The sequence below is a fragment of the Cetorhinus maximus genome, chromosome 9 (genome assembly GCF_964194155.1).
Source record: "Cetorhinus maximus chromosome 9, sCetMax3.hap1.1, whole genome shotgun sequence".
Taxonomy (NCBI): Eukaryota; Metazoa; Chordata; class Chondrichthyes; order Lamniformes; family Cetorhinidae; genus Cetorhinus; species Cetorhinus maximus.
Genome location: NC_135887.1, coordinates 51,983,108 through 51,996,233, shown reverse-complemented (window position 1 = coordinate 51,996,233; position 13,126 = coordinate 51,983,108). Strand labels below are relative to the sequence as shown.

General features: G+C 40.6%; 1 protein-coding gene across 5 annotated transcripts in view; it reads right to left on the bottom strand.

The window, feature by feature from the left end:
• zzef1 (zinc finger, ZZ-type with EF hand domain 1) overlaps window positions 1-13,126 on the bottom strand; it is a 283,385-nt gene that overhangs the window by 242,610 nt on the left and 27,649 nt on the right. For all 5 annotated transcript variants that reach the window (XM_078548719.1, XM_078548721.1, XM_078548723.1 and 2 more), the window contains exon 4: window positions 8,470-8,653. In XM_078548719.1, the coding sequence (XP_078404845.1) occupies window positions 8,470-8,653 (184 nt within the window). The remainder of the gene's footprint in view (window positions 1-8,469; window positions 8,654-13,126) is intronic.

The window sequence follows — 13,126 nt, the reverse complement described above, 5'->3', positions numbered from 1 at the left end:
GGAGGAGTGAGCGAGCAAGAGAAACAAAAAGGAATCAACATGGACCACTTCCGAATATCTTTTGACAATGGGTTAATAAAAAACAAAACAAAATGCAGAAACTGGATCTCAAACAAAATTAGCAATGTTGAAACATTCAGGTCAGTCAATATCTGTGGAGGGAACAGGCAAGTTAACATTTCAGGTGTGGATCCTTCAAAGTTCAAGGTTATAGAATTCAACAGCCCAACACTCTACCAACCTTCTCTGATGAATGATGCAATAAAGATGATAAAATAGCCTTAAGAGTACAACAGTACAACAAAAACAAGTTACAGCTAAACAGGAGGCCACTGGACCCTTCCAACCTACACTAAAGCAGACCGTTCTCAGGGACTGATCTTGCACATTTGCAATTGCCTTCCCAAATGAATCCCATTTTCTTGTTTTCTCCTCAACATTTTTATATTCTTCTTCAATCTTAATTAAAAGGGGTGTTTCAAAATGCATTATGGGAAGGTGTTCCATATTCCAAAAATAATTTGCAAGAAAAAGATCTTACCAATCTCTCCCTTTTTAACTTAGAGCTCCACATGATGGCATGGCCTCTTGACATCAATGTATTTACCAATTGAAAAAGTCAACGTTTATCTTATCTATCCATCTATCAAGTAGCCCCTCAATCTTCTCAATTTAATCAAATACAACCCAAGCTGCTCTTGCCTTTCGTTATAATTCTGCTCCCTTGGTATCATTATGGTAAATCTGTGTTGTACTTTTGCCAAACATAACTTCTCCCTCCTATAGTGAGGAACACAAAAATGTATTCACCACCCTATCCAGAATTCATTCCAGATATAACAGAGTTACACAGAATTATACAGCACAGTGACCTTCCGTACAAGTGCCTATGTGCTGAAGGTGGCGATGAGCAAAACAACACAGAAATTACCTACAGATTAGGGAACAAAAGAACAAGCAAAGAGAAAAAAAGGACTAAAAATAATAAAATAATGTGGACACACATGTGCCAAAGGCATATGTGTGATTGAGTCTGACTGTAAATCAATGACATGGGGAGTGAGGCCAAGGGAAAAAAATCAAGTAAGGAAGCAAAGTGAATCTCAGGCTAACGAGAAAAGTTTGGACTCTGCAAAAGAAACATTGAATGACATTGAAGTTAGGAATGGTTATAGGAAAAATTGTAACATTTTCATGGGTGTGACCATCCATTAAATAGTCATATTCAGCTGCGGCAGAAGTCAAAATGGCAGCACGAATCACTTTGGAAGTTGAAATGCCACAATGGGATTGAAATTGCAGCCCTCAAATTCATCAGTTTGTGGAATCTTTAATCCACACTGCAGCAAATCAATTTGCTTAAACTGCTTATTTGATCCCAAGGAAAGTGTGATGGTTGATGTTTTTCTCTCTCTAGAGACATTGTTAATTTACAATGGTACAAATTTAATGTGCAGCTTGTTATATGTGAAACTTCATTATGTAGATAAGTGTGACAGAATCAGGCAGAGCTGTGACTCTGTGGCTGAACAGCTTTGTTACACAATGTCTAGACTTGCATGTTGCAATAGCACTTTGCAAATTAGCATTTGTGGAGCAGCTAAGGGTCATTAGGAAAGGTTTTGCTTTCCTTGCCTAACATTTCCACTGACATTCATTTTGTTCATTCCAATCTCAACTAAGTGAGCTTAAAATTTATCCTTGGTTGGATTGTTTAGATCTTGGACTTAACTGATCAGGATGTACATTCAGGTCCAAATGTCAAAGTCATCAGGGCCAAGAATAGTGATGAGTTTCTGATGTCTGCTAAAGGTATTACAACAATATTTTGGTCAGTAATCAGTTTTATTATTTACTCTTTTGCAGTTCTAAAAGTCATAAGGAAACTATGCAACCTATTCAATGTAATAGAATCTGGACCCAAGTACCCCTGGGGGAGCTAAATGTATATGAGGGGGAGAGGAATAGAGGTAATGCTAATGGGTTAGGTGAAGTACAACAGGAGACAAATATTTTGTGTCTGTCTTCACAGTAGAAGACACAAGTTACATATCGGAAAGTGGATAACTACGGGCTGATATAAGTAACTTAAGGTAATTAATATCAGAAAAAAAAATTGGAGAAACTTCAGGGGCTAAAAGCTGACAAATCTCCAGGACCTGATGGCCTAAATCCTAGGATTCTAAAAGAGTAACTGCAGAGATAGTGGATGCACTGGTTATGATTTTCCAAAATTCTTTAGATTCTAGAACAGTCTCAGTGGATTGGAAATTAGAAAATGTAAAACCACTACTCAAGAAAGAAGGGAGAGAGTAACGCTAGTTTGCCTGATATCGGGAAAATATCAGAAACGATTAAGGAAGTCTTAATAATGCTCTTGGAAAATCATAGTATGATCAGACAGAGTCAACAGGGTTTCATGAAAGGAAAATCTTGTTTGACAATTACTGGAGATTTCTGAGGAGATAACTAGTGGGCTAGATAAAGGGGAAACAATAGGTATGGGCCTGAGTTTTTAAGATGAAGGGGGCTTGGCCCCTGCCATCTGAAGAGTCAGCAGGGGGACATCCTGGCCAACTCAGACTGCTCCGCAGCCATTTTACACTCAAATAAGCATTGATTGGCAGTAGGCGGGGCTTCTGCCCCTCAATCAGGAGGAAGTCCTGCCTTGGAGAGCTGCCAGCCAATCTGATTGGAGACCCAGGTAAGTGTCAGGGGTCCCAGGGCGGGGAGAGTATGAAAGACCTGGAGTGCTGCGAGGGGGGTGCCTGGAGCCTCAGGGGATAGGCCAGGGGGAGGGAGGTGACCGGGCTTTAAGAGGAGGGCAACCCCACTCAGAAGGGGGCTTCTGATGGAGGCACGCCCCCCCCCACACTCTCTGCCCTTCCTGCCCACCCAAGATCGAACTTTCTTTATTTTCAGTTTCCCCCGCGGAGCTTCAATCCGCCTGCCAGCCTAAAAATTGGCCCAAGAGCAGGCTTCCTGTCCGAGGCCTTGCCCGCCCCAGCGTAAAATCGCTACGAGGTTGGGGTAGGTGGGAACCCGGAGGGATCCTATCCCTACAATTTCACATTCCCCAACCCTGCCTAAAAACGGCCTGTGGAGGAGGTGGTGTAGAGCATAACATTCTGGCCATGATATACTTGGGTTTTCAAAAAGAATTTGATAAGGTGCCACACAAAAGACTAATTCGAAAGACAAGGGTTCCTGGAGCTGTGGGTGTTATATTATCAAGGATAGAGGATTGATTAATAGATGAAGCAGAGAGTACGGATAAAATGCCCGTTGGCGGAGGGCTGCAAGAATCAGTGCTGCGGCTTCAACTATTTACAAGCTTTATTAATGATTTAGATGAGGAGGCCGAGAGTAATGTATCTAAGTTTGCTGACGATACAAAGCTAGGCGGAATGTAAGCTGTGGGGAGGACACAAAGAGGCTGCAAAGAGATATAAACAGGATAAGCGAGTGGGCAACATGGTGGCAGATGGAGTATAATGTGGGGAAGTGTGAGGTTATTCACTTTGAAAGTAAGAATAGAAAAGCAGAATTTTTCTTTTAAGCTACATGAATCTTGTAAACGTTGCTGTTCAGAGACACTTTGGTACACTCATACAAGGAACACAAAGTTAGCAAGCAGGTACAGCAAGTAATTAAGACAACAAATGCCATGTTGGCCTTTACTACAAGGGGATTAGAGTACAAGAATAAGGAAGTCTTGCTACAGTTGTACAGAACTTCTGTGATACCATACTTGGACTGCTGTGTGTAACTTTGGGTTCCATATTTAAGAAAGGATTGGAGGCGGTACAGCAAAGATCTACTAGGTTGGTCCCTGGGATGATGAGAGGTTGAGTAAATAGGTCTATAATATCTAGAAGACTGAGAGGTGATCTCATTGAAACATACAAGATCCCAAAGGAATTTGACAAGGTAGACACTGAGGTTGTTTTCTAAATTCTAAACGCGGTGGGTGGGTGGGGGTTGGTGGGGGGCACAGTCTCAGGATGAGGGGTCGATAATTCAGGACTGAGATGAGGGAAAAGTTCTTCACTCAAGGGGTTGTGAACCTTTGGAATTCTTACTCCAGAGGGTGTAGACACTTCATCGTTGGGTATACTTAAGTCTGAGATTGGCAAATTCCTAGTCTCTCTGGAAATCAAGCATTGTGGAGCACAGACAGTAATGTGGAGTTGAGACAGAAGATCAGCCATGGATCGTACTGAATGCTGGAGCAGGCTTGAGGAGGCGTATGGTCTATTCCTGCTCCTTATATATTTTCTTATATATGTCATCATGAGGCAAAGAAGCATTGTGGTTATATTACTGGATTAGTAATTCAGAGACCTGGAAGAATGACCCAGAGACACGAATCAAATCTCACCATGGTTGGCTTACAGACAAGTAGTGAATAGGGATGAGTGGGGTATTTCCAAGTTGGTAAGCTATAACTATTGGAGTGCCCCAAGGATCAGTGCTAGGGCCTCAGCTATTTACAATCTATATTAATGATTTAAATGAAGTTACCAAGAGTAATGTATCTAAATTTGCTGACAATACAAAGCTTGGTGGGAATGTAAGCCGTGAGGAGGACACAAGGAGGCTGCAAAAGAGATATAGACAGATTAAGTGAGTGGGCAACAAGGTGGCAGATGGATTATAATGTGGTGAAGTGTGAGGTTATTTTATTAATTCTGGCAGTAATAGAAAAGCAGAATATATTTAAAAAGCTTGGGTGTACTCATACAAGGAACACAAAGTTAGCAAGGGACATAGGGGGTTGTATATAGACCCCCAAACTGTAGTGGTGATGTTGGGAGTGGCATTAAACAGGAAATTAGAAACACATGTAATAAAGGAACATCTGTAATTATGGGTGACTTTAATATGCATATAGATTGGGCAAATCAAATTAGTAACAATACCACAGAGGAGGGATTCCTGGAGTGTATACGGGATGTTTTTCTGGACCAATACGTTGAGGAACCAACTAGAGAACAGGCCATCCTAAACTGGGTATTGTATAATGAGAAAGGAATAATTGGCAATCTAGTTGTGTGAGGCCCCTTAGGGGTGAGCAACCATAATATGATAGAATTCTTCATCAAGATGGAGAATGACGTAGTTGATTTTGAGACTTGGGTCCTGAATCTTAATAAAGGAAACTACAATGGTATGAGGCACGAGTTGGCTATGATGGATTGGGAAATGTTACTTAAAGGGATGACGGTGGATAGGCAATGTCAAACATTCAAAGAGCGCATGGGTGAACTGCAACAATTGTTTATTCCTGTCTGGCGCAAAAGTAAAACAGGAAAGGTGGCCAAACCATGGCTTACAAGGGAAATTAGAGATAGTATTAGATGCAAGGGAAAGGCATACAAATTGGCCAGAAAAAAACAACAGACCTGAGGATTGGGAGCAGTTTAGAATTCAGCAAAAGAGAACTAAGGGATTGATTAAGAAGGGGAAAATAGAGTACGAGAGTAAGCTTGCAGGGAACATAAAAACTGACTGTAAAAGTTTCTATCAGTAGGTGAAGAGAGAAAGAGTGGTGAAGACAAATGTAGGTCCCTTAGTCAGAAACAGGGGAATTTATAATGGGGAACAAAGAATTGGCTGACCAACTAAATACATACTTTGGTTCTGTCGTCACAAAGAACACTAATAACATACCAGAAATGTTGGGGAACACATGGTTTAGTGAGAGGGAGGAACTGAAAGAAATCGGTAATAGTAGGGAAATGGTGTTGGGGAAATTGATGGGATTGAAGGCCGATAAATCCCCGTGGCCTGATAATCTACGTCCCAGAGTACTTAAGGAAGTGGCCCTAGAAATAGTGGATGCATTGGTGGTCATCTCCTGAGATTCTATAGACTCTGGAACAGTTCCTACAGATTGGAGGTAGCTAATGTAACCCCACTATTTAAAAAGGGAGGCAGAGAGAAAGCAGGGAATTATAGACCAGTCAGCCTAAAGTCAGTAGGGGGGAAAATTCTAGAGTCCATTATAAAAGATTTAATAGCTGAGCACGTGGAAAACAGTGGCAGAATCCGACAGAGTCAGCATGGATTTATAAAAGGGAAATCATGCTTGACAAATCTACTGGAATTTTTCGAGGATGTAACTAGCAGAATTGATGATGGGGAGCCAATGGAGGTGGTTTATTTGGACTTTCAGAAGGCTTTCGACAAAGTCCCACATAAGAGATTGGCGTGTAACATTAAAGCGCATGGGACTGGAGGTAGTGTATTGAGATGGATAGAAAACTGGTCGGCAGACAGGAAACAAAGTAGGAATAACCGGGTCTTTTTCCAAATAGCAGGCAGTGACTAGTGGGGTACCACTGCAGGGATCGGTGCTGGGACTCCAGTTATTCACAACATATTAATGATTTAGATGAGGGAATTAAATATATCTCCAAATTTGCAGATGAGACAAAGCTGGTTGGGAGGGTGAGCTGTGAGGAGGGTGCGGAGATGCTTCAGTGTGATTTGGACAAGCTGAGTGAGTGGGCAAATGCATGGCAGATGCAGTATAATGTGAATAAATGTGAGGTTATCCAGTTTGGTAGCAAAAACAGGAAGGCAGATAATCTGAATGGCTATAAATTGAGAGAGGGGAATGTGCAACGAGACCTGGGTGTCCTTGTACACCAGTCACTGAAGGTAAGCATGCAGGTGCAGCAGGCGGTAAAGAAGACAAATGGTATGTTGGCTTTCATAGCCAGAGGATTCGAGTACAGGATCAGGGATGTCTTGCTGCAATTGTACAGGGCCTTGATGAGACCACACCTGGAATATTGTGTGCAGTTTTGGTCTCCTTATCTGAAGAAGGATGTTCTTGCTATAGAGGGAGTGCAGCGAAGGTTTACCAGACTGATTCCTGGGATGGCGGGACTGACATATGAGGAGAGATTGAGTCGATTCAGATTATCTTCACTGGAGTTCAGAAGAATGAGGGGGCGATCTCATAGAAACCTATAAAATTCAAACAGGACTAGACAGGGTAGATGCAGGAAGGATGTTCCCAATGGTGGGGGAGTCCAGAACCAGGGGTCACAGTCTGAGGATCTGGGGTAGACAATTTAGGACTGAGATGAGGAGAAATTTCTTCACCCAGAGAGTGGTGAGCCTGTGGAATTCGTTACCACGGAAAGTAGTTGAGACCAAAACATTGTATGTTTTCAAGGAGTTAGATATAGCTCTTGGGGCGAAAGGGATCAAAGGGTATGGGGAGAAAGCGGGAGCAGGCTATTGAGTTGGATGATCAGCCATGATCATGATGAATGGCGGAGCAGGCTCGAAGGGCTGAATGGCCTACTCCTGCTCCTAGTATCTATGTTTCTATAGGGAGTGGGCAGAAAGTGGAGTTGAGGTAGAAGATCAGCTATGATCTTACTGAATGGTGGAGCAGGTTCGATGGGCCAAATGATCTACTTCTGTTCCTACTTCATGGCAGATAGAGAATTTTAATTCAAATACAAGGTTGTTGAGTAAATCTGGACCTAGAAAGCCAGTATCAATAATAGTGACTATAAAAGTACCAAATTATTATAAAAGCCCATTTAGTTCACTAATGTCCTTTAGAGATGGACCATCTGCATGGTTTTGCCAAGTGATTCCAGATCCTCAGCAATGTGGTTGATTCTTAGCTGCCTTCTGAAATAGCCTAGCTAGCCACTCAGTTGTATCCAAGGTGACTCACCAGCAAGTTCACAAGGACAATTAGGGATGGGAAATTAATGTTGGCTTTACCAGTGATGTCCATGACCTGTGAATGATTTTTTTTTTTAAAAACTCAGTGCACTCAGTGCTCTCTTTTAACAATTTGTACTCAAGTCTCTTTATCCAGAAGTCATGTTTTAACTTTGGGGGGAAGACGGTGGCAGTGTCACTGGACTAGTAATTCAGAGACCCACATTAATTCTCTGGGGACATGGGTTCAAATCCCACCACGGCAGCTGCTGAAATTTAAATTCAATTAACTAAATCTAGAATTGAAAACTAGTCTCAGTAATGGTGACCATGAAACTATCGATTGCTGTAAAAACCCATCTGGTTCACTACTACCCTTTAGGGAAGGAAATCTGCCATCCTTACCTGGTCTGGCCTACATGTGACTCCAGGCCCACAGCAATGTGATTGACTCTTAACTGCTCTCTGAAATGGCCCAGCAAGCCACTCCATTCAAGGACAATTAGGGATGGGCAACAAATGCTGGCCTTGCCAGCAATGCCCACATCCCATGAAAGAATAATAAAACTTGAAATAGAGCTATAGATCAACTTGTTTTTACATAAATGTTTTACATATTTGACAAGATTGTATAATTCTATTTGTACATTCCCCTGAAAAATGGTACAATTGATTAAATAGCTTCAATCTTTGTGAATTGAACTCGATTTAGCCTGGGAGCTAATTTTCCTTTTCTATAAGCAGGTAAATTTGTGTTATCACTGGACTGCTCACCTGATCCAGTGTGAGCACGAACTCCCATCTGACTGCCAGTAGGAAGCAGTTTCTCCATTGGTCATCTTGTCGACATCAGTCGAGTTTGAGGAAGCTTCTATGGTGGTGTAGCATTTGGTTACCATCTTCAATTTATCCAGCTCTTGATCACCATTTATATCTGTGGAACACTGAATAGTTTGCTCTGTAAGGAGTTAAGAAATACATTAAAATTATAACAGCAGGCGCAACTCATAACTAAAAAAAGATAGCTAGTATGACTTTTTGTCTAAGGTTTAACCTGGTTTTGCTTCATGAATTCAGTTATGGTACGAGTTTTTTAAAAAATCTTAGCTCAGAAATTATCTTCCAGCTTACTTGGATTCAATTGTTACAATGGTCAAGCTATCAAATTAAATAACTATTAAGTTAAAAAATTGCTAAACACATATTTGAACAAACCCAAAATGATGTTTGTATTTGAGTTGAATGGCTTGGCTCAAGTATGTTACTTTATTTTGGGAAGTATCTACCAGGCTGCCTTTCATATCATTGATTACATCAACAGGCTTCAAAATGGACTGGATAGCTTTCACTGAGTGAGAACAAAACTCAGTAGCTAAAATAAACTAAAATGTGTTTATTGCTCATTCCTGCACATGACAGATGCAGGGGTCATAATTTCTTTTTTTGCAAAACTCTTTTTGAGGAAAACAACTGCCTAGCTAAATTTTGTTGAAGACTACTTTTTGTTTTATGGAGGCTACTTTTCCATTTTCACTTTCACTAACCCCAATGCAACTCCATTTTAACTAAAACACATACATACATACACAATAATCAGTGCAGCCCCCCACCCCCACATCTTTGTGCATTGCCCTCCTCCCTGCCTAAGTCTGGGCTGTCGGTTCCTCGTGTTATGGGAGTATGAATTGCTTTGCTGAAGTATGTGGTTCAGGCAGAAGCCACTGTGTCTTTCAAAAAAACATGATTAAATATTTGAAGTAAGCGAAGGTACAGAATCATGAGGAGACATTAGACAATGATACTAATCTTGAATTACTCTAACAAAGAATGAGCAGAGACACCATAAACCCAAAAAAGGCCTCCTGTGCTGAACATTTCGGCAGTTCCACGATTTGGATACTGACAAGGAGCCTGAAACTGAAAAAATGATTTTGGCCTGCTGGGCTTTTCCTTCCTCTAGTTTCTACAGTATTAGCATTACATTACGAAGTTCATATTAGCTCAAACAGGGTATAAACTTCATCAGTGCAGACTGATGTTATAAACACCACTACACAGTGTTACTGACTGATGGAGCACTGTAGAGCAGGATGGCACTTATCTGAACTCCCTCTTGATCTAATTACATAATAGGACCTGTGCCAAAAAGTAGGTTTCACAAGCAAAAAGTCACCTGAAATTCTGTACTGATCTGGATAACAATAGAATTACATTGGGTCAGATTTTGCTGTCAAAGGAATGGCAATGCTAATGGCACTCGCCATCATTTATATGGTACAGCAGCTTCAAGCAAGGATATCTTTGCAAATGTGGCTTGTCGCTGCCTGCCTCACCGTTCAGAAACGTTAAATGCCATGTAGTTGCTGCATTTGTGCAGTAGATGCAAAGCAAACTTGGCACTAAGAGTTAAGTCCCATCATACAAGTACCCTTTTAACAATATGCTAATTGTTAAATAATGCCAGACAACCTCTCTGGCACTGAGAATTAATTATTACAAGTGTGAAGTCTCATTTCTTCAGGTAGCAATAATTATTGTAGATATTAAAAATGTCAAATTTTAAAATGGATTACTTTTCCTTTCTTTTTCTTTATCCAATATTTCTTTCCCTCTATTTTTCTTCCTGTATCTGATTCAGCACCAACTCATCCACGTCAAATTTACAATTGCTGCTCAGTCTCAATCCCTCAATCCAATTGCTTAAGGAGATACACAGTTGCTTTCTCTATTCACTCAAGTCCCAAATGCCCTGTTTTGTTTTCTGCTCCATTAGTGGCTTGCACTTCAGCAACTTGATGAACAAAAATATTTTGAGCTGAAATGTGCAACAGCAAGTCTAACTAACGGCAGACACCATTCGACGCCCTGTTACAGCAAAGCATGGCCCATCGAATGTGTGCTCTACACAAGTGTCCTCCCACCCTGCTTCATCAGACCCATCAGTATAACCTCTATTCCTCTCTCCCTCATGTACATCCAGCTTCTCTGGGGTACAGGAGGCCAGATACTTACTTATTTAATAATAATAATTATTATAATAATAATAATAATAAACAGTATTTAATAGGTTGCATAATAAACCAATTACTAACCAAAATGTAGCTGTAATATCTTTAGCAGACATCAGAAACTCAACACCATTCTTGGCCCTGATGGCTATTGAATTAAAAGTACACCTCAGGGGGTTAATTATTTATATTTTAACCACCAACCACAAATGAATTTTAAATTGACTTAGTTAAAAGTTGAAATGAACAAATTGAATTTGTGAAAATATTGGGCATTGAAAGCAAAAACGTCCCTAACAAATCTTCCCCAACGTCAGATGCTCCACAAAAACGTAACTACCCAATGCTAATTTGGCAACTGCTAATGCAACATGCATGAGGCTACACAACCTCAAAGCTATTCAGCAACAGAGAATCACAGTTCTACCTGATCTTGTCACACACGTCAACGTAATTAAATTTCACAAATAACACACCACACATTAAGCTTAAATGGTGGCAAATTAACTGTCTCTTGAGAGACAAAACTCAAACATCGCACTTTTCTTGGGTTCAAATAAGCAGCTTAAGCATGCTCATAACGTGAATTGGAGAGCATCAATTTCAATCACATGGCAGCTTTTTAATCCTCCAAAATGATCTGTGTCGACATTTTAATTTCTGGCCCAGCTAAATATGATCATTTATTGGATGATCAAGCCCACGAAAATGTTACAATTTCCCCCCTAAAACGAGGTATTCCTAAAATCGCCTCAATGATATTCCACATTCATCAGGTTTCCTTTTCAGAGCTCAAGTTTTGTCTCGGTGCCCTAGGATTCACTTGCTCTCTTACCTGCAACTTGATTTCTTCCCCTGGCCTCGCTCCCCAGTCAGACTCAGACACACATACACCTTATGCACATGTGTGCTCACATTACTTATAATCCCCTTTTCCCTTGCCTGTCCTTTCGTTCTCTTGTCTGTATAAATTCCTGATTTTTTTTTTGTCCTTCACTACATACAACGCACAAGCACTCGCCCCACACAATGTCATAGGGAGGTTACTCGGACTTTCAATGTGGGAAACGCAAAATGACGCAGAATGTTGGAATTATTTTGAATAAAGGGTGATTGCTCAAGCAATAAAAACAGGTGAGAATGTCTGTCCATGCAACAAATTAGTACAAATAGAAAATGATCTCATTATCTCAGATTTGTCTATGCCACCATTAAAGACTTCTTGATCCAAGATGTTCAATGCCCAAATAACAGGCAAGTCAAAAACAGTACTTCGCAGACCAGATATCAAGCAGTTAATGACAGTTTACTACTTTCCATAAGCTCTTCGAGTGGGATGACCGCCCTAAATTACAACTCCGAGGAGTCTGCTAAAGTTCAACCCATATGCTGATGGACACAATGTTTGAAAGGAAAAAAGCCCTTAAATAACTTAGTGAATTCATAAAACATTAATGTCACGGGCTCACTGGGATAGTGCGCTACAATATCAAGCCCCACTGCTCCCCAAGCCACAACAAGTGTGAAAAGTTTGATCAATCCACCTAACTGTTTAATTTAGGTTAACAGAATACAAGCACCAAGTTTGTAAACTTAATAAGTAAATAACTGTTTATTGAACAAATTGTCTTTAGCCAGTGACAAAAGAAAGAAATATGAACTGCTAGTTTCCAACTCTATAACCTAAACTCTACCTCTTCATAAATCCCTATACACACACATACGAGACACATTAGACATACAAAAATATGGGTTTTACGGGTGGGATAAAACAGTTCAATAGCACCAATTCCGGAGTATAAGATTCGATGGGTTGATTATGATCAATGTCTTCCAAATTCCTTCCAGTTCTTTGTTGATGACATGAGGTGGTCTTCCAGCACTTTCAGTTTTTAGTCCACTGGTTGCCTTTCAATGTCTCTAATGGTAAATTTCCCTTTTCCTCTTGACAGGGGTTTTCAGAGAGAGAGAGCAAGTTATAGAGGTATGAGGAGAAAAAGCCAGCTAGCTATTATTGTAGAATTACTGGAATCTTACACACACAGCAGAGAGAGATTTTAGTTCTTTTTCCTTTCAGGCTAGGAGCTATTCTGCTGCACTGCTCTCACACAAACCCTGGTCACCTGGTCAGGAGCCAATTAAAATGTTGTCACCAGACAGTTCACCATTGGACCACACTCCTCCTCAGCACCATCCTGTCTTTCGTGGCATACACTGTTCCATAACAGCAATATTGTATATATCCCTCACATTGTTCCAGTTGACATGTCCTTCAAACTACAGCCATTGTAATTTTAATCCACAGTCCAACAGAAATAAAAAGATATGTTCTTTATAATAACTTCTAGCTCTCTGCACCATTCATTACCTCTACACAGGGAGAAACAAAATCTTTTCCAGAGATCAGTCATTGATCGCTGCCA